Source organism: Callorhinchus milii, unplaced genomic scaffold, assembly GCF_018977255.1.
Source record: "Callorhinchus milii isolate IMCB2004 unplaced genomic scaffold, IMCB_Cmil_1.0 Scaffold70, whole genome shotgun sequence".
NCBI classification, from domain to species: domain Eukaryota; kingdom Metazoa; phylum Chordata; class Chondrichthyes; order Chimaeriformes; family Callorhinchidae; genus Callorhinchus; species Callorhinchus milii.
The window spans coordinates 104,552-125,606 of record NW_024704811.1 but is presented as its reverse complement, the minus strand read 5'-3'; the positions used below and the strand labels follow the sequence as shown (position 1 = coordinate 125,606).

The window sequence follows — 21,055 nt, the reverse complement described above, 5'->3', positions numbered from 1 at the left end:
CTAATGTGTCCCTCCCCGGGAGGGAAGGGTCCCGTGTGCGTGTGTTTGTCTCTTGGTAGCGTGAGCTGCTTTGTCGGGTTGGCAGATCGTGCGCTCTTTCATTCTTCATCTTCCTGTAACTGTCTCTGACCTAACGTCCGACTACAGACACTAACCAGCTAAAACCGTACCGCTTGCCATTTGGGAGCACTGTCCGTCCGGTCAGCTTTCCCGCTGCGTGTCCACCCTCCCCGTTAGTTAGTTAGTTAGTTAGGGCTTTGGCTGCAGGGTTAACAGGAGCTGAGGGGGGAGGATTCCCTACCCCCCCCCTCAGTGACTGGTCGGCCCTTCCAGGTCCTGCTGATGGGCCGGGCTGCGCTGCCATCAGCTGCGGACCCGCTTGGCTCAATCCCTCCCTCAGCTATACCCTCTCTTTGGCTGACGTCAAGTCATACCTGACGACTTTCCTCTTCGACCGTGGATTCAGCCACTTCCTCCCCCACTCCCTGCAGCTCAGTGTCAAACCACATCGCTGACAAGCGCTCCCAAGACACTACCCAAGTGAAGGGCACTGTATACATGTAAGTTGTTGTTGGTTTGTGGTGGACAGCGTAGGGGAGATGGAGAGTTGGGCATCACAGTTCCCCCCCCCACCCCCCAATTCCTACCCCAAGAGGGGCCGTTGTGAGCTGGCGCTTCCCATTTGCCCCTCTACCCAGAGTCTCCATTCCCACGTTTCTCCCCTTCCTCCCGGAAGCGCCCCTCATGCAGGATAGTGTCCCAGAGCACATGACAGTGGCGGAACACGACTCCGAACCGGTGGGGAGGGGAATGGGGAGGTGACCGTAGCCACAGTTGAAGAGGAAGGTCTTCAGGCGCAACCCGAAGACGGGGAAGGAAGAGAGGAAGAGAGATTGAGGTAGAGTGGTGTGACAGAGTTTCGGGGAGTAGTGGCTGAAAGCGCGGCCACCAGTGGTGGAAAGGAAGGCACGAGGGACGTGCAGGAGGCCGGGGACAGTCGAGCGGAGAGGTTGCGGGTTAAGCAGGTCGGAGAGGGAGGGAGTTGTCAGGACATGAAGGGATTTGAAATGAGGATCTTGAGATCCATCTGGTGTGGGGTGGGGGTGGTGGGGGGAAATGGTAGTGTAATGGTTCAATGGTTTTTGATTGCCACGAGACTGCCCTAAACTGTCTTTAAGCCTCGGTGTGCGAGCCAGGCCGGTGATCAGACATTCATCTCCTCTTTCCCCCCACCCCCCTCCCCCCGAGCTGCCGCGTGCCAACCCCCAATTCATTGTGGAGTTGCAGTGTTAGTGCGAACCCGCTGCCTGCACAGTGGCTGGCGATGGTGGGCAGTAAGCAGCTGCGGGGGGCTGGGGGGCGCGCGCTGGGCAGTGCCAACTCCTATCAAGTCTCCGTATATTTTTTTATGTATATAAAAAACAAACAAAACCCGACGGGCTGCAATTCTCCCGGCCTGGCCTCGGACAGTCTCCCCAAGTGTTTGTTTGATGTAAATGACTTTTTATTTTGTATATTTTAATCACCACTGGCCTTCTAGACACAGAAAGAGAGAGAGAGAGAGAGAGGTGCGTGTGTGTGTACGCTCAGTGATGCTCACCCTCCGGCTGCAATCACCTTACTCTCCTAGTTATTAGTCCTCGCAAGTGGAGTCCTGTAGCTTAGTGGTTAGAGCGCTCACCTTGCAAGCGAGAGGACCGGGATTCGATTCCCGGGCGCGTCAGGGTGAAACCTTAGCCAAGTTTCCTTACTCCACACACACGCCTCTGTTTACCCAGCAGTAAGCAGGAACCCGGTTGTTAATTGATTGGCGGAAATGCGGTCACTCAATCCACGGCTGTTTGTGTGGGACGCTGCTGCGCGCAATCGGCTGCCGCGTTTCGCCCACAAAATATACAGCCAATTCACTTTGCAGTGTATTCTGTGACGCGCTTTGAGACGTCTCGAAGACGTGATAAGACGTCATATCAAGTACAAGGATTATTATTATTATTAACAGCGAACCGGGACACCTGCGATCTTACTCTCGCATTCAGTGGCCACGCTCCATGTTAGGTTACACGTGAAACAAAACTTGTTGGTGGGGGTGGGTGGGGGGCGGGGGGGGGGGGGGGAAGACTGATTGAAGGGGCTTTGAAATGTTGTAGATACGAAATTCTAATTGCTGCTGTTTTATGCTATAATAAAGAGGATTATATATAAATATATATATCTATACACAGACCACCACACACTGGGCCTGCTTTGTTTTCACGTGTCTACGGCTTTGAACGGATGGGGAGGGGGCTTGGCTGCAGTTAGCAAGGGACAGAACGCACCCCGGCTGAGCTCTACGCCCACTGACTGACTCGCCCGGCTTCACCAGCTCCCCGACCCCCAGATGATTCTCGTCCTAACTTTCAAAGCCCTCCACGGTCTTGCTCCTCCTCTACGATCTACTTTTACCGACCTGGGGCCCGTCCTGCCCGCTCCACCATCGGCGTCACGCCTTTCGCCTTTCTACCCCGACCCCGCGGAACTCCATTCAGGAGCCTCTCCCTCGCCACCTTCAAGACCCCCCTCTTCGACCCTCCTCTTCGACCACGCGTTCGATCTCTCGCTTCCCCACCCCGACCCCCCAGCCCGGGTCCGTAACTCTATCCAGCGCCTTGGGACGTCCTCCCGGCGTGAAAGGCGCTATACAAATGTAATGTTGTTACCCGGCGCCTTGGGTCGTCATTCTGACATGAAAGGCGCTGTGTAAATGCGATTTGCCGTCGGTAGCAAGGGTGGAAGATTGCTTTCTTGGGAAAGAAAATAACAGGGTGAGTGGAGACGTCATCGACTGACTGGTACCATCCTTTCCCTCCCAGGTCTTGAGACCCTCTTTGTCACTGTTCCCTCCCTGCCCCCACCCCTCGCAAATCCTACTCCCCAGCTCGGGTGACGGACCGGAGCCTTGGGATGTCCTGTCTACCAAAGGTGCTGCGCAAATGTGGCTTACAGTGTAGTGGTTAGCGCACTCGCCTCACAAGTGAGAGGACCCGGGTTTGATTGCGGGCAGGGCCAAGCCTTAGGCAAGTTCCCTTACTCCCAACACACCCGTTTCCTTGGCATTAAGTAGGAACCTGGTCGATGGGTTTCTGTGCGTCGAGACCCCCACAAGGACCCCTCCCACTCATGCCGTCAAAGCGTTTCGCAGGACGTCCTGTGCGGCGTAGTCGTGTCTGTGAGCGTAGGGCAAACGCAGCACAGTCTCGGGAGGCAGCGGGGGCTCGAACCCTGGCGGCGGTCCAACAAGGCTGCGAGGCTTTACCGTTGTCCAGGGCAACGTCCAAACAAATCCAACTGATCCTCCCCCTCCCAGCTGTGATAACAGCCTGCCCCCTGACGGCAATTACGCAGTATAGCACCTCAGTAAGACGGCGTATTATAAGTTATTATAAGTTATAACTTATAAGTTCATCTAACAACTTGCCTTCATATAGAGCCTGTTGCGCAAGCTGCTGGCGTCCCAGAGCATCCGGGTGAGGTTTGCAGATACCCGGTATTTTGTAACTCTTCCCCCCCCCCTCCCATTGCCGACCCAATTTTATAAATTCTTTCGAAATAATTGAGCTAAAAAAAAAAAAAATACATTTTGATAAACCAAACGCTTGCGAGTCTTCTGGGCGAAACACGTCGGCCGAGATGCACGACTTCTCTTTTCCGATCGTGGAGCTGGATCTCTGACGTCCACCCAGACAGGCAGACAGGCGGGACCGACTGACCGACGGGTTAACGTGTCATCCGAAGGACGGCACTTCCGACCACGTACCTCTGGGCTGGAGTGTCATTTTACACTTGATGTGCCATTATAATGGGAGTCCTACAGCATCGCATAGCAACACTCTTATCATTTGTGGGCAAAACTTGTGGACCATAATTTTACTCAAGGCTTTGTGTGCTCACACAACAACAACAAGATTCCATTTATAGAGCGCCTTTCACGTCAGGAGGACGTCCCAAGGCGCTGCACAGTTGGGTCATGACCCGAGCAGAGGGGAAATGGTCAGGGTGAGGGGAGCGAAGGGAGGGAGCGAGGAGGGGGAAGAGAGTCGAGAGGGGAGCTGAAGGCTCGGTCAAAGAGAAAGGTTTTGAGACCGGCCTTGAAAGAGGAAAGGGAGGAAGCGGCGAAGGCACTGGGGGATGGAGTTCCAGAGCCTCGGGGCTGAGAGGCTGAAGGCCCGACCACCGATAGTAGGGCGGTTGGGGCGGGGGATGTGGAGCAGACCAGAGCCGGAAGAACGGAGGGTACGGGCAGGTACGTGGGGGGATAGTAGGTCGGAGAGGTAGGAGGGAGCGAGGCCGTGAATGGCCTTGTAGGTGAGGATGAGGATCTTGAATTTGATCCTCTGGGGGATGGGGAGCCAGTGGAGGCGAGCGAGGGTGAGGGCGAGGGCGAGGGTGGGAGTGATGTGGTCGCGGTGTCTGGTGCGGGACAGTACACGAGCTGCAGAGTTCTGAATGACCTGCAGTGTGGAGGGAGGTGCGGGAAGGCCGACGAGGAGAGAGTTCCCATAGTCCAGCCTTGAGGTGACAAAGGCGTGGACCAGAGTTTCAGCCGCGTGAGGGGTGAGGTAGTGCCGTAGTCTGGCGATGTTCCGGAGGTGGCCTGCTCCCAGCACATGGACTTCATGCTAGTGGCCCTACAATTGAAGCACCTCACAACAGTTAGTATCTCAAGACGTTTATTGGCAAGTTTCATGTGCAAACAGTTTCCTCGTGACATACGATCGAGGCTCCAGAGCTTCACCCAAAAGAGGATTTCAAGGATTTATTTCAACATTTATTTATTCCATCAATTAAAAAAAGTCGACAGGGTCGTTACCAGAAACAGCAGGTGCAAGTCCCCTCCCCTACAGGCGGGCGGGCGGGCGGTCGCTCACCAGCCGGGGGAAAGGAGCCTCTGCACGTTCCCTTTAATTGTCCCTGTAACTACCTGCCAGTCTTCATTGCATTGATTCTCACAGTCTTGTGTACATCGAGGGCAATTTAAAAAGATACAAGTCGAGTAAAATCAGTCTGATTTCCAGACACTAAGAAACTAGATCCAGTATATAAAAAGCAGACACCCCTTTGTTGCTGACAAGCTCCAGCAACCGGCCACAGCACAGCAAGGGGTGAGGGGCGCTGGGCCCCGCACTACACCGCAGGCTGCCTCCGAGCAGAAGGTACAAAAACATCAATGTGGAGTCCTGAAGCTAAGTGGTTAAAGCGCTCGCAAGCGAGCGGACCTGGGTTCGATCCCCGGACAGCGTGAACGTTGGGCAAATTTCCTTACTCCAAACGCCTCTGAGTAGGAACTATTATCATCACTTTCACTTGAAGAAAACTGGACATCGGCAACAACGGGGAGGATGTGAGAAGGACCTGGGGCTGAGGGAAGAGGAGGCTGGACAAGGTTGCTAACAGGTAGGAAGGAGTAAGGTGATTCAAGTGAATAATCCTTGCATTTGATATAGCGCCCTGTCACGTCTTTGTGACGTGTTAAAACGCTTCACAGGATATACTATAAAGTGAATTGACTGTATATTTTGTGAGGAATCGCAGCAGCCAATTGCGCTCAGCAGTGTCCCTCAAACAGTCGTGGATTGAGTGACCAAATTGTTATTTTTTTAAAAAAACTTGATGGTATTATTACTCACAGAAAAGCAATCCTACTGACTGCTGGGGTAAACAGAGACTTGTGTGAGGAGTAAGGAAACTTGGCCAACATTTCACCCTGCCCAGTAACTGAACCCAGGTCCTCTCGCTTACGCAGCGAGCGCTCCAACTACTGAAGGTTTGCAGTGACACAGTCCCTACCTGCGCTACACCACGCTGCCCTTTAGGATAGCTGTCTGGCTCAGAAAGGTAACGATTAGACCCCTGGGAGCCCTGACTTATCCCCTAAGCCACCCCAGACCCCAGCATTTAATGAACCACAAAGAAAGACCAAGGGCTGAGCAGCGCCACGGGGAATCTTCTAACCTACAACCGCTGGCTCCAAGTCTGGCCATCAGCTGAGTTGGCGACACAGCTGTGAGGATTCGGGCTCCAGACATTGCATTGTTGTTGCTAAGTTTACAGTAAATAGGAGATTAGGAGCAGGTTGACAATCACAAGCTGGAGAGCTTGTTCAGGCACTTGGTGAGAAAGCAAAGGCTTTCGGGGGAGAGGGCGCAAGGACAGAGTGTCTGGTCACATACCCAGTCACTAACGCCTAGATTTTGGCTTGGGTTGTCCACACTCTGACATGGCAGTGGTTACTGGGAATCTGGGCTAGAAACTGACACAGGGACAAGAGGAGAGCACGTTTGTTCGTTGCTGGGAGTTGGGAGGGGGTGAGAAATGAGAGGGTGGGGAGTGAGAGGGGGAGAGTCGGGAAGGAGGGGTGAGAGGGAGGGGGTGAGAGTTGGGAAGGAGGGGTGAGAGGGAGGGGGTGAGAGTTGGGAAGGAGGGGTGAGAGGGAGGGGGTGAGAGTCGGGAAGGAGGGGTGAGAGGGAGGGGGTGAGAGTTGGGAAGGAGGGGGTGAGAGTTGGGAGGAGGGGTGAGAGGGAGGGGGTGAGAGTTGGGAAGGAGGGGTGAGAGGGAGGGGGTGAGAGTGGGAAGGAGGGGTGAGAGGGAGGGGTGAGAGTGGGAAGGAGGGGTGAGAGGGAGGGGGTGAGAGTGAGAGGGGAGCTGGAAGTTGTATGTGTTCCCGCAGCTGGGAAGGGCTGTTCAGAGGAGCAAATGGTGGAGTGGAGTCAGCACTGGGTACGATGGGAGCCGTGCAGGGTGGGGTAGGGGAGCAGTTGATGGGCAGTTCTGGGCTTGGATGGATTCTTGCTCCCACCTGCTACCCAGAGACCCACTCCCCCCCCCCCCACCGATGTGCTAACCGCTCCCCAATGGGCAAAGTCGAGTGAAACAGACCCAGCTCCCACTCCCTCCCTCAGTGCCCCTCTCTGCTCTCAGAATCCCAACCGTCACCTGTGTCTGTGTCTACTCAAGAGACTGGACGGGCACGTGGAGCTGACAGTCACCCCCACCATACACAGACACACACACAGGCTGTTCGTCACACCTCCCACTGAGGCAAAGCCAAACCACCCCCCCCCCCACCCGGGACGGTATAAAAATATACAAAGCACTCGGTGCCTTATTCTGTAACTAGTAGAAAACACTCGCCCACACCACCCCCCCACCCACCGCAGGGCTCATTGATACCCCTCTTTCCCCCACCCCCCCACCTCATCGTCACTGACGGCTCCTCCCCTCCCCCTGGAGTTACCAATGTCCCCTTCCTCGGGAGGGAGGGGCTCACTGATGTCCCCACCCCTCCTGGGGTGGTGTTCCCTCAGGGCCCCTTCCCTCCCATTGGGGGTGGGGGGGTGGGGGGGGGTCACTGATTCCCCTCAATGTTCAGGATGTAGAAATCATGGACATACATGAGCACAGCCACTGGCTGCCCAATGATCAGCGACAGCCACACCGCAGCATTACCGTAGTTACCGCTCAGGAATCTCCCGACCAACCAGGCCAGCGGCAGCTGTGAGACAGAGAGGGCGGTGTGTGAGGGAGACAGAGAGACAGCGAGGGCGGTGTGCGAGGGAGACAGCGAGGGCGTGTGCGAGGGAGACAGAGAGACAGCGAGGGCGGTGTGCGAGGGAGACAGAGAGACAGCGAGGGCGGTGTGCGAGGGAGACAGAGAGACAGCGAGGGCGGTGTGCGAGGGAGACAGAGAGACAGCGAGGGCGGTGTGCGAGGGAGACAGAGACAGCGAGGGCGGTGTGCGAGGGAGACAGCGAGGGCGGTGTGCGAGGGAGACAGAGAGACAGCGAGGGCGGTGTGCGAGGGAGACAGAGAGACAGCGAGGGCGGTGTGCGAGGGAGACAGAGAGACAGCGAGGGCGGTGTGCGAGGGAGACAGAGAGACAGCGAGGGCGGTGTGCGAGGGAGACAGCGAGGGCGGTGTGCGAGGGAGACAGAGAGACAGCGAGGGCGGTGTGCGAGGGAGACAGCGAGGGCGGTGTGCGAGGGAGACAGCGAGGGCGGTGTGCGAGGGAGACAGCGAGGGCGGTGTGCGAGGGAGACAGAGAGACAGCGAGGGCGTGTGCGAGGGAGACAGCGAGGGCGGTGTGCGAGGGAGAGAGAGAGACAGCGAGGGCGGTGTGCGAGGGAGACAGAGAGGGCGGTGTGCGAGGGAGACAGAGAGACAGCGAGGGCGGTGTGCGAGGGGAGAGAGAGACAGCGAGGGCGGTGTGCGAGGGAGACAGAGAGAGACAGGGCAGTGTATGAGAGACACAGAGAGAGAGGGCAGTGTGTGAGAGAGCAACCAATCTCGCTCCCCTCCCTCCACACAGCTGTCATTCCCCAAACATCCAACCCCACCCCCCTCCCCCCAAACACCCTAATGTCATCCGTCATCCCCTCTACCCCCCACCCTTCCAAACCCCCGCAGCCTCACCTGAGCCATCATTCCCATGAAGGCCCACAAGCGGAACATCTTCAGAGGGACACTGACCAGGTACTGAAACACACAAGGCAGTCAATGAGCACCCCTCCCTCTCCCTCTCACTGAGCACTCACGCTAGCAAATAAAAATATCTCTTGCATTTGATTCTGCCTTCACACGTCTCAAAGTACTTCACAAGGAATCGATGTTGAAAGTATGACTATTTTAGGCAAATGTGGCACCCAGTCTGTACAGCAAGGCTGGTGACCAATTTATCTGGAGGATCGTTGGCCGAGACACCACCTGGACAGGCAAACTGAGCTTGTTTTACTGTCTCGGATCGAAGGATGGCAATGCAGCGAAGGGTAGATTTGCATACAAAACAGTCACCACACTTCACAGTGAACCCTGTGAAGCATTTCCTCCTGACATGAAATGCACTGCATCAAAGGCAAGTGTGATTATTACTGTACTGGAGGGGCAGCCTGGACTGTGAGCTCAAAGTCCCCAACATGGAAGTACAAGAATGAGACAGGCTAACAGTCACCTCTCTCCCACCCTCCCCACCTAAACCACGTGCAGCCCCGCATCCTGACCTCATGGAAGAATGCTGACGCGAGGAAGACCCACGTCTGAGCCATCCGCTTGTTCACACCCTTCTTCAACATGGGCTTGTAGAAATGTCTGTGAACAGAGAGGAAACAGAGCATTTCTGTTAGTCTCTCTCTCTCTCTGCAATGCATCGCTGAAACCAACACACACACAAATGCCTTCATGTCTGATCTCACTGAAAAAGGATGGGAGTCCTGTAAACCCAATGGTTAGAACACTCTCCTCACAAGCGAGGGGACACGGGTTTGATTCCCCGGTCAGGACGAACCTTAGGCAGCTTCCTTGCTCCACACTTCTGTTTACCTAGCAGTAAGTAGGAACCTGGTTGTTAGCTGATTGGTGGAGATCTCCATTCCTCCCCCTGCCGGGCCCCACCCGTCCCCCCGGCTGGCAGATACCCTCACACTGTGCCCCCGGCTGGCAGATACCCACTGCACCCTGCAGCCTCCCTGCCCCGGCTGGCAGATACCCTCACACTGTGCCCCCGGCTGGCAGATACCCTCACACTGTGCCCCCGGCTGGCAGATACCCTCACACTGTGCCACCCGGCTGGCAGATACCCTCACACTGTGCCCCCGGCTGGCAGATACCCTCACACTGTGCCCCCGGCTGGCAGATACCCTCACACTGTGCCCCCGGCTGGCAGATCCCCTCACACTGTGCCCTGGGGCTCACCTGCTGCACCACTTGTGGACGGGAATGTTCCAGTTCTTCCAGAAGTAGGTCACAGTCTCAGAGTTCCTAGGGGATAAAACATTACACACCAAATAACCCGCGTCACCAAAACAATCAATAGTTTGTGTAATGCTCTGATCTTTACAAATAACGTAGGAAGAGTCAGATACACCGCGTTGCACCTGGTTGCTGTGGGTCACACACACACACACACACACATACACAAGTCCAGGTTAGCTCTAGGTCTCACTCCCACGCACGCAGGTTAGCTGCCTTCGTGTCCCCTTACCACCAATCTCTATAGAACTCCCGGTCACCGAACTGCATCAGCTCAGCGACGAAGTTCATGGAGGAATGGAAGAACCAGTAAAAGAAGATGAGCCAGATCAGATGATTGGGAACCTGCAGAAAGAAACCAGGTCAACATTCACAACATGCCTTCCTCAACGGGGAAAGAGAAACATGCACATGAGGACGGAGACTGATGGGAGTGAGCAGACTGGGAAGCCACAGGTAGTGAGTGACCTGATCCAGTGGTTGTGTCCTAGCTGAGAACTTCCTCCTTATTATAAGAATAATCCTTGCATTTGATAGAGAACCTTATCACAACTTTTGAGATGGCTCGAAGCGCTTCACAGAATATACTGTAAAGTGGATTGACTGTATATTTTGTGGGCGATTTGCAGCAGCTAGCTGTGCACAGCAGTGTCCCGCAAACAGTCATGGATTGAGTGACCAAATTATTATTTAATTTTTTTTNGGAAGGGATTATTATCCCCAGAAAAGCGATCTGCCAATCGACTAACAACTGGGTTTCTGCTTACTGCTAGGTAAACAGAGGCGTTTGGAGGCATAAGGAAGCCTGCCGGGTTCTCTCCGGGAATCCGGGTTCTCTCTCTTGCAAGGCAAGTGCTCTAATCACTACGCTACAGGACTCCACTTATTGAACGTCATCGCAGTAAATTCGAAGTGAGGGACAGAGCTGCTTCTCTCTGTGCTGTGTGCGTGTGGGACGTTGCTGCCGGTCACATCTGACTGCAGCACAAACCTTAGCCACTCACCAACTGGACACAGGAGCATTCAGAGGATGCGCTTTTCAGAGAGAAACCAGTCAGACCTGTTATAACATGGTGACTTGGATCATAAACCTGGATCCCCAGTTATAAGTGGAGTGGGGAGGGGTTGATGGAGAGCATTGTATTGTTGGAGGTGCCCTCCTTCAGATGAGACATCATAAATAAGTCTACAAATCCCTTCACTCTCCCCACTCCACTACCCACTGCACCCACATGGGTTTAACAGGCTTATTCACACCTAGGTATACATTACATACGACAATCAGGTAGAGCAAGGCTTATACTGTGTGTGTGTATTATATATATATATACACACACACAGCACAATTTAGAAAGTAAGTCACTTACTGCTAGCTTCAGCAGCCTCTCAATCATCCTCGAATAGTTCATATCCTGAAATCAACAATCACAGTGGTTATCTCTCACACACACCACACACACACACACACACACAGACAGACACACACAAGACAGACACGCACACGCAAGGGGGAAAAAGACAGTAAACTAAGGGAACAGGCTCAACGGCTCCTCTGGTTCCCAGGTTTACCATGGCAGATCTTTGAATCTCATATCACTGCCTTTTCCCCGTACCACAGCATCAATCAATGCAAGTCATAGATTATTATTATATTGTTGCCAGGACACCAGAAAAAACCTAACAAACCTTTTTCCCCCCCTAACAAAGCAGTGCACACACCGAATTAAACTCCCCAGGTTAAAATCAAAGGTACATTTCACTGGCAGTGTAAGTGGACAGTCAGTCCAGTATTGAGGGAGAGCTGCAATGTGCCTTCCTTCAGATGAGACATTAAGAGGATCTGTCTTTATCTGTCCAGGTGGACATTAAACATTCCCATGCCACCATCAGGAAAGAAAGGAAGGTGTCCTGGCAACAATATAATAATAATCATTGCCTTTGATTATAGCGCCTTATCGCGTTCTCGAGAGTCTCAAAGTGTTTCACAGGATATACTGTAAAGTGAATCAACGGTATGGGCGTAATCCCCCAGATTAAAAAAGGTTGTTCACTTTGTGGCTGTTTGGGGGGAGAGGAAAGAGAGCAGGGAGTGGCACTAAACAAAGAGCTCTATCAGAGAGAATGGCACAGGCACAGATTAAAATTGCACAGGGTGACCAAAATGTTGTGATATCTATCCTATATCTAAAAAAAATAATTTACTTAAGACTTATCAGACATTGTTATGGGATCACGACTTCTTGGTCACCCTGAACACTTCACATGCAGCGAGACGAGAATAGAAACTTCCTCATAATATCACCCCCCAGCTACCCTCCCCATCCCTTTAACATTACAATCTGTAACTTACTTTGAAAGGCTTCATGGAATTCTTTATGGTCGGTACCATCCACTGTTAAAATGAAAACAAAAGCAGGAAATCATTTTAATGATAACCCAATCATATTTCTGCACTAAAGTCTACAGGTGTACATGGTTTATGGAGCTAACTCAGAACGTGCAGTGAAAGAGGCGCTACAGGAACTGGGTATGAGTGCAGCAGAGCAGGCGGTTCCCACTCACAAACAGCAACAAATTACATATGTATAGCAACTTTCACGTCAGGAGGATGTCCCAAGGCATTGTTGGACAGTCAGGGATTTAGACTTGAGCTGGAGTTTGGGATCAGGAGGGCTGGAGGGCAGGGGTAGGAGGGTGGCCGAAGGCACAGTTGAAAAGGATGGTCTCGAGACGGGCTTTGAAGGAGGCGAGGCGAAGGGACTGCAGGATGGAATCCAAAGGGATGGGGCACAGAGGCTGATGGGGCGGACAGGTTGATATGTAGTTAGTAGGTCCCAGAGGTAGGAAGGAGCAAGGCCGTGGAGGGCTTTGGAAGGCGAGGACGAGGATTTTGAAGTCTATTCTCTGGGGGACGGAGAGCCAGGCGAGGGTAGGGATGATCGGGTCATGTTTAACCTAATAAAGTAAAATGTTGGGTTACTAACACGCTTCGCTCCCCGCCCCAGCTTGCTGCAGCTCAGGGTCACTCACCTGCTGGATTAATCCCACCAATAACTGTATGAAGAAAAGCTGGAAAAAGAGTTAAAAAAACAAGGTAAATAAAATACATGTGAAAGGGAGACCCATGGCAAGGGGGGGGGGGGAGGGGGGGGAGGGGAGAGGAAAGAGACCCCTTTTGAAGGGCAGGGGTGCGATTCTTGCATTTGATGTAGTGCCTTTCACATTGGGAGGACGCCTGAAGGCACTTCACAGGATTTTCTGTAAAGCAGTGACTATTTTACAAAGAAACACATATAGTTCTGTATTCTGATTGGCTAGTTAGTTTGGGTTGGGATGGTCAGACAGAGAACCATGTTAAATAATAATTACAATCCTTAATAATAATACTTGCATTTGGCAAAGCACCTTATCACGTCTTCGAGACGTCTCAAAGCTCTTCACAGAATATACTTTAAAGTAAATTGACTGTATATTTTGTGGGCCAAACTCGGCAGCCAACTGTGCACAGCAGCGTCCCATAAACAGCCATAGATTATTTTTTTTTAAATGAAGGGATGATTACCCCGGCAAAGCGGGTTCCTATTTACTGCTAAGTTAAACAGAGCGTGTGGAGTAAGGAAACTTGCCTAAGGTTTCCCCCCCCCCTCCCGAGAATCAAACTCAGGTTATCCCGCTTGCAAGGCGAGCGCTTTAAACACTATACTACAGAACTCCTGGTACCACCACTGCTTTTGGTCACCAGTAAAAGTCACTGTGGTGACGTGTAAGGGAGAAAAGCCGTGAAGTAGAATGCGATGAAGGCAGGAGCTGAGAGTCCATCTGCAAGTGGTTACGAGCAGCACTGAGTAGCTCTGCAAAGGCAGGCAGACAAGCTTCTCTGTGAGTTTCTCCCCCTGTGGCTCCAGTCATAATAAACATCACTGTGTGGAATGTGACTGGCCTTGACATCGCCAGTGGAAGGAATCCTGTAGCGTAGTGGTTAGAGCACTCGCCTCGCAAGTGAGAGGACCTGGGTTTGATTCACGGGTAGGGAGAAACATTGGGCAAGTTTCCTTACAACAACAACTTGTACTTATACAGCGCCCTCCACGCAAGGCAACATCTCAAAGCATTTAACAATGGCGCAGCCTGACTCCGAGCTGGGGGACGACTCCACGGTCGAAAGGGAGGGTTCTAAGGCGGGACTTGAAAAGGGGAGAGAAGGGGCAAGGCAGAGGGATTGAGGGAGAGTGTTCCAAAATTTCTGGGAGTAGTAGCTGAAAGCATAACCTGCAATGGTGGAGCAAAGGGTGCGAGGGACAAGCAGGAGGCCGGTGCCAGTTGAGCGGAGGCGCCAGTGGTGGATTGGGGAGTGAGGAGGTCGGAGAGGTAGGGAGATGCCAGGGAGTGAAGCGATTTGAACACAAGCGTGAGGATCTGGAAGTCGAAACTTACTCCACACGCCTCTGCTTACCTAGCAGTAAGTAGGAACCTTTTTTTTTTTGTCAATCGAGGGATCGTTTTCCGGGGGTAATAATCCCTCCAAAAAAATAAATAAATTTGATCACTCAATCCACGATTGTTTGTGGGACACTGCTCTGTGTAATTGGCTTCTGCGTTTCTCCCACAAAACAGTCACTGCACGTTATTGCATATTGGGTGAAGCGCTCTGAGACGTCTTGAAGTGTTAAGGCAGTATATCAAATGCAAGGTTTATTATTGTGAACAAGGACACAGCACAATCACTTCTTACCCAAAAAGACACAACACACAGAGCGGGAAACGGGAAAACTAGGATAAAATATGAGGAAAAGAAACTGATCAAGAATGAGAGTTCTCTCTCCCCCGCCCTCGCCCGGAATCAGCTTGTAATTGGTTCTGCACCATTTTCTCACCATTTCAAACAGCCGCCTCAACAGGAAACGCTTGCGAATGCGGGGTGACCGAGGGAAATTTAGCTCATAGCACAGGGTGGGTGCAAACAGGAAATAATACATATCTAAAGGAAAAAAAATGAAAAAGGATCAGAGCAATGCAAGGCAGGAAGACGACGCACTGGATGAGAGGAGCGGAGGGCTAGCGGGGGGAATGGTCCCCAAATTAAAACAAGAAGAAGCATTTATGTAGTCCCCCCTCACACAGGGCAACGTCTCACAGTGCTTGACAGTGGGGAGTATGTCGCAAAGCAGTGGGGGGTGGGGGGTGACGATAGACACGATCGAAGAGCAAGGTCTTCAGGCACGACCTGACGATGGGGGAGGAAGGGGCAAGGCGGAGGGATAGAGGGAGAGTGTTCCAGAGTTTGGTGGAACGGAGGGCACGAGGGACATGCAGCAGGCCGGAGCCAGTCAACCGGATGCAGTGGGTGATGGGTTGGGGGGGTAAGCAAGTCAGAGAGGTAGGGAGGTGCCAGGGCATGAAGGGATTTGAAAACGAGTGTGAAGATCTTGAAATCAATCTGCTCGGCAATAGGGAGCCAGTGGAGCCTGTTCTGTTCAGGTTCTGTTACTTCCACAGATTTCCCCTCCTGTGTGGTGAGGGGCTGACACGCGGAGGAGCTCGGTGAAGGGCGAGCTGAACCAGTCACTGAATCATATACTCAGGGTTTGCAGGAGGCCATTAGCAAGCAGTATGCTTCCATACCATAATAGTATTGACAGAAACACCCCATACCTTTATAGGTCAGGTTTCCCGGATACACAGCCACTGGCTGCACTACTTCCCCATTCTCCTTCTTTAAGCCAGGAGCTAAGCAGAGAATTGAGTAGATAAACATGTGTCAAACCTTTATACATCAGAAGGAAATTATTATGATGCTTGCATTTGATTTTAGCGCTTTATCTAGTCATTAAAACGCCTCGAAGCCCTTCACAGGATTTGCGGTAAAGCTTGAGACAACCATTTTTGTGGGCAAAACACAGCAACCAGTTTGCACATAGCAATGTCCCGCAAAGAGCCAACAGAGTGAATAAACAATTTTATCTGAGGGAGTGTTGGCCAGGACACTGGGAGAGAGAAACTCTCTTCTCTTTTCAAATAGTATCATAGGATTTTTAAAGGCTTCAAGACGCTATATAAATGTAAGTTGTTGATCGTTGAATGTCCACCTGAACATTGACCTCTGAAATTGTAGCACTTCCCCCAGCACTATACTGGTCCATGATCTCGAATCACAATCTTCTGACTCACAGAGGAAAGAGTATTACCAACTTGCATTTATACAGTGTCCTTCATGTAGAGCAACAGATGTCAAATGACCAACTGGAGACTATCCTCCGGGTCTCCCTGGAGCTGATCTAGGTCCATGGTGATATGTTTGGCAACAGAATGTCAGAATAGACATTCACACCTTCTGTGATGGTCTCCAGTCCGGTTGTTGAGCCGAGTGAATCCACAGTATTCCAGGGCACAGACAACCTGGCTCATCAGCAGCACATGAGGCAGGGAATCCTCCCACACAGTTCCTGTTAACCCTGCAAGCCAACGCCCGCCCACACAGACGCTCCCCGCCCTGCTGCAAACTCACCTGACTGAGATCGAGTCAGGGTCCGCACTTTTGCTTTCTGAAGCTCCCTGCACCATCTGTTTACGTCTTTGTAGGAGAAGAGCTTGAGGAAGAGGATGGTGTAGCACATGAGTGCTATCTCAGCACCAACTGCAGGCCAAGAAACAAAGTCACATCTGCTCCGCTCATCTTTTTTAATAATATGTAATCCTTGCGTTTGATATAGCGCCTTATCAGTCTTCGAGATGTCTCAAAGCGCTTCGCAGGATATACTGTAAAGTGAAATGACTGTGTGTTTTGTGGGCGAAACGCGGCAGCCAATTGCACACAGCAGTGTCTCACAAATAGTCGTGGATTGAGTGATCAAATTATTATTATTTGTAATATTTAAATTACAACTCTCCAGTTGAATGCACTGGTCAGAATTAGTGTTATAATAATAATTCCATTACAGAAAAATATTTTTCTACAACTGTAGTAATTAATCAGATAGCATCGTCTCACTCAAACCATCGGCCCTGGTCACACTCCTGTTTTTGAAGAGTGTGGATTAGATCAGCAAATAACAAGTCAGACCTTCAGTGAAGGGCATTTTGCCCACGCCTTCTGAACAAGCACCTTTGACATTTACCTGGAGTTATAGAACTGACCGTTAACACCACACCAACAGGGAAGGAGAGGATGCCGATCAGATTGATGCTGTGCAGAAATAGTCCGAACCCCTCAGACAAAACATCCTGCGGAAAAGAAGCTGGCTCAGAGATAATCCTACACTGCTTGCAATGTCAAAATGATGTCAAAATATCTCGAAACACTTCAGTTTTCTGAAATGGCTATTTGTCGAAGATCGCAGCAGTCAAAGCACAGCAATGACCTTCAAACAGCCAAGAAATACATGTTCTTGAGTTTTTAAACAATATATCAGGGGCAGGAATAGCTTACTTTTGAATAGTGATAATGCCCACCTGAGCAAGTGGCTGGGACCTCGGTTTAACGACTCAACATTAAATTACCAGAATGGAATCAGGAGTTATGTGGGGAGACTAGAGAAGCTGGGATTGTTCTCCTAAGAGCAGAGAAGGTTGAGGGGAGATTTAACAGAGGTGTTCAAAATTATAAGGGGTTTTGATAAGCTCTTTGACCATGCTTTCGGACATCTTTTCCCCTTTCCATCCCACCATCCTCACTCCCACCCACAGCTCGGGTGCTCAGCTGGCAGTGTTAAGCGCTTTGAGATATCCTTCCTATATGAAAAAGGTGCTGTATAAATGTTGTTTCTCGAAAGGGAAACACAAGATATTGTTTATGCGGCCCGCAAACCTTTCTCAAATAGGGGATCAATCCTTCGGCAGCGAAAAGATATACATGGCAATTCTATAATGCATACACATAAGTTATATTAACTGTAGCAACTTTCATACAACTCTAATTCATACAACATCTTTAAAAGAAAGATGCTTTTGATCATTTGGCTTTTGTTTTTGGTCAGTCTGGTGTCTGACACACGCGGAAACCTACCATCATTCTGAAAACTATCCAATGTAGTCAGAGTTCCACATAAGTATGTACAGTTCAGTGTCTGGAATGGAGCCTGGAGTGACGCACCCTGCTTACCTGATTCCAGAGAGTATGATTATTATTAATAATAATACTTGCATTTGACATGATGCCTTATTACGTCTTCAAGACTTCTTAAAGCGCTTCACAGAATATACTGTAACGTGAATTGACTGTATATTTTTTGGGTGAAACATGGCAGCCAATTGCACACAGTAGTGTCCCACTGTTGTGGATTGAATGACCAAATTATTATTATTTTTTTTAAAAAGGGATTATCACCCCCAGAAAATGATCCAACCAACTAACAACCGGGTTCCTACCTATGGTTTGCAACATACAGTCGAAATTGAGTCACTCAGCTCCCGCTAACACTTAAGGCAAGGTCCTAATGGGTAGGGTATTCCTACCTGGACAAGCAGCGGGAAAGCTTGCCAGTCAATGCTCAATGGCAAGGCTATATGGTTTTAACTGGTTAAACCCCAGCAGACATCCCAATTAACCCAAGTCTTGGTTCTTTCCAATCTGTGCCTAACAGATTAACAGATCTGGAATTAGGTAAGCAGGTTGCATCCCTCCAGAGACAGCGTGCGTGTTTCCTTCCAGCCATATCAATTTGCAGGTGTAGTGGAACTCTGTCTAGTCCGGAACTTGTAAATCATGGTGATGGGTTCCACGCATGTCAAGACACCTGGCACACCAAAAATAAGTCTTTAAAATAATGATCTGGAACTCAAAAATATTAAGCAGAAGGAAAAGGCAATAACTCACCCTGGCCAAGCTTCTCTCAACATGCAGAGTCACGATTACAAAAAAGTTCGAGACTGGAGGGAGATAAGGAAACAAGAGTCAATGCATTCCAGTGCCTTGGGACATCCTCCCGAAATGAAAGGTGCTGTGTAGATGTAATTTGTTGTTGTTGAATTGCAGTTTTAACTTTGGAGAGGGGCTGGGATTGTTATGATCCACCTCCCAGACAACTATGTGGCTGCTTAGATGAACGCAATACAAGAAGTCAAAATGAGCAACAATTTCTATTACTTTCACTGCGGCCGAGATGAAAATGGTAGCAGTCTTTCTCTGGGAAGCTTTCCTGCTGCTTGTGCTGCTAGGACCATCTTATCCGTTCGGGCTTTGGCATGCAGCTTTAACAGGAGCTGAGTGGGATGACTCCCTGCCCCCAGTGACTGGTCTGCCCTTCCAGGCCCTGCCAATGAGCCAGGCTGGGCGTTCTGTCATCAGCAGTGCCCTGGAATACTATGGATCTGCCTGGCTCAGGAACCGGACTGGAGACCGCCATATTATTCCGACATTCCATTTGCCAAACATATCATCCAAGGAGCCAGTTTAGTCCCAAGGAGACTCTGCTTTAATTGTTTGAATGCGGGTCCACATACCTGACAACCAACTCCATATGTTGGAAAGCCTGTGAGAATGTGGAGGGGCCACTCAACAATAACTGTGCTGCAACAAGAACTCTCGCAAACAGAGACCCCGGGTGATCTATAAAACTCACCGTGTGGGGGGGGGGGGGGGGGGGAGAGAGAGAGACAGATAACAATGACAACAAATTTAGTAAGATACCCAAACCTTCGGAGTCCTGTTTTATAGGGACAATTGCAGTAAGTCATTGATAACGAAGCATATTAAATAGGAACCAAATCCGTTCCTCGGGTTGCTAAACAATATGGACTTAGCACACTGCAGGTGAGGTCAGGAATCAGATGTTTAGTTCAGCTAGACACTTACCAATTATAAGACATAAAGCAGGCCAGCTGTAGGGGTCTTTAAGGAACAGGGAGACAACTTGAATGGGATCCACTAATATACCATACCTAGAAATAAAGCACATGTCAGACAGCAACTCAGAACCTCAAAGGTTAAAAAGATAAAGATTCTCAAAATTTACTCTGAATTCTGACAATGTGAGGAAATGGCACAACACCAGTACTGTATACATGCACACGGATGGGCAGTTTGTGCATTGATTTATAATACAATAACCCTTGCATTTGATATGTAAGCTTCACCTAAACTCCCCTTTCCCCATGTCCTCTGGCTTCACTGCACTCCACATAAACTTCGCGACCCACAACCATGGCCACCACCTTGACCTCGTTCCCAATCTGTCTACCACAGACAAGACCATCTCTGAGCATTTCCTCATCTCCCTCTCCTCCCACATCTCTCTTTCCTCTCCCAAGACCTCTATCATCATTTTCCGACCTCGGAAAAAGCTTCCACCAAAAGTCCCTCATGAATACCCTCTCTTCCTCTGGACTTCCACCTGCAGCGATCCTGAGGCAGCCAACAAACTGCTAAACAATCACCTCTCTGCAACCCTCAACTCCCTTGCCACCCTGAAATTTAGGTCTGTCTCCAAATCTACCTACTCCCCCGGTACAATAGTCATCTCCTCTCCTTCAAAACTTAAACCTGGATGCTCAAGCGCAGATGGCATAAATCCAGCCTCACAATCCACCACCAGCTATGGCTCGAGGGTCTCTGGAACTATCGCCTCTCCCTTTCGCAGCCAAAACTGCTTTTTACTCCCAAACCATTTTGGAGGCAAAAAACAATCCAAAGGCCCTTTCGCCCATTTGCTCTCATCTTTCTAGAACATCCATCCAACCCTCTTTCCATCACTTATTTTTAAAACGAGTCCAGTTGCTAGTCCTCAACCAGCCCTGCTGGTAACCGGCTCGTCATTAATTATCCTTTGGGTAAAGAAATATTTCCTGCTGTCCATCACCCTTTGCAACACGTTCTCTTGTTCTGCTGCGTTAGGGAATCCTAAAGTAATGATCTGGGTTGACTTTTTCAAATCTGTTTAAAATTTCATACACCTCCATGAGGTCCCCTTTGAGACTTCTCCTTTCAAGATTGAGGAGTGAATTAATAATACTAATAATACTTGCATTTAATATAGTGCCTTATGTTCGAGCTGCCTCAAAGCGCTTCACAGAATCTGTCGTACAGTGGATTGTCTGTACATGTGGTAAAATAGAGCAGCTAATTGTGCATAGTGGTGTCCCACAAACAGTCCTGAATTGCTTGTGGACTCCAGAAAGAATGTGTTCAATGGGCTGAAGGAGTTTAGTACTCCACACTTTCTTGAGTACCGCATATTTTAGGGACATGCACAATTTCAAGAGCTGGCCCCAGATACAGGGAGACAGGTGCTATGTGTGTTGGCATTCACTAGATGAGGAGGCAGAAGGGGAAAGAATCCTT

At 50.5% G+C, this 21,055-nt stretch overlaps 1 protein-coding gene across 3 annotated transcripts in view; it reads right to left on the bottom strand.

Annotated features, from left to right (window-relative positions):
* Window positions 1-7,382: 7,382 nt before the first annotated feature.
* Window positions 7,383-21,055, bottom strand: part of LOC103183634 (diacylglycerol O-acyltransferase 1) — a 33,741-nt gene continuing 20,068 nt past the window's right edge. For all 3 annotated transcript variants that reach the window (XM_042345644.1, XM_042345645.1, XM_042345646.1), the window contains 14 exons: window positions 19,571-19,656; window positions 18,593-18,645; window positions 16,896-17,001; window positions 16,286-16,414; window positions 15,433-15,507; window positions 14,655-14,758; window positions 12,811-12,849; window positions 12,131-12,172; window positions 11,148-11,192; window positions 10,013-10,125; window positions 9,724-9,789; window positions 9,033-9,120; window positions 8,449-8,511; window positions 7,383-7,531 (listed from right to left, as the gene is read on the bottom strand). In XM_042345644.1, coding sequence (XP_042201578.1) covers window positions 7,385-7,531; window positions 8,449-8,511; window positions 9,033-9,120; window positions 9,724-9,789; window positions 10,013-10,125; window positions 11,148-11,192; window positions 12,131-12,172; window positions 12,811-12,849; window positions 14,655-14,758; window positions 15,433-15,507; window positions 16,286-16,414; window positions 16,896-17,001; window positions 18,593-18,645; window positions 19,571-19,656 — 1,156 coding nt within the window. In that variant the 3' untranslated portion in view covers window positions 7,383-7,384. The remainder of the gene's footprint in view (window positions 7,532-8,448; window positions 8,512-9,032; window positions 9,121-9,723; window positions 9,790-10,012; window positions 10,126-11,147; window positions 11,193-12,130; window positions 12,173-12,810; window positions 12,850-14,654; window positions 14,759-15,432; window positions 15,508-16,285; window positions 16,415-16,895; window positions 17,002-18,592; window positions 18,646-19,570; window positions 19,657-21,055) is intronic.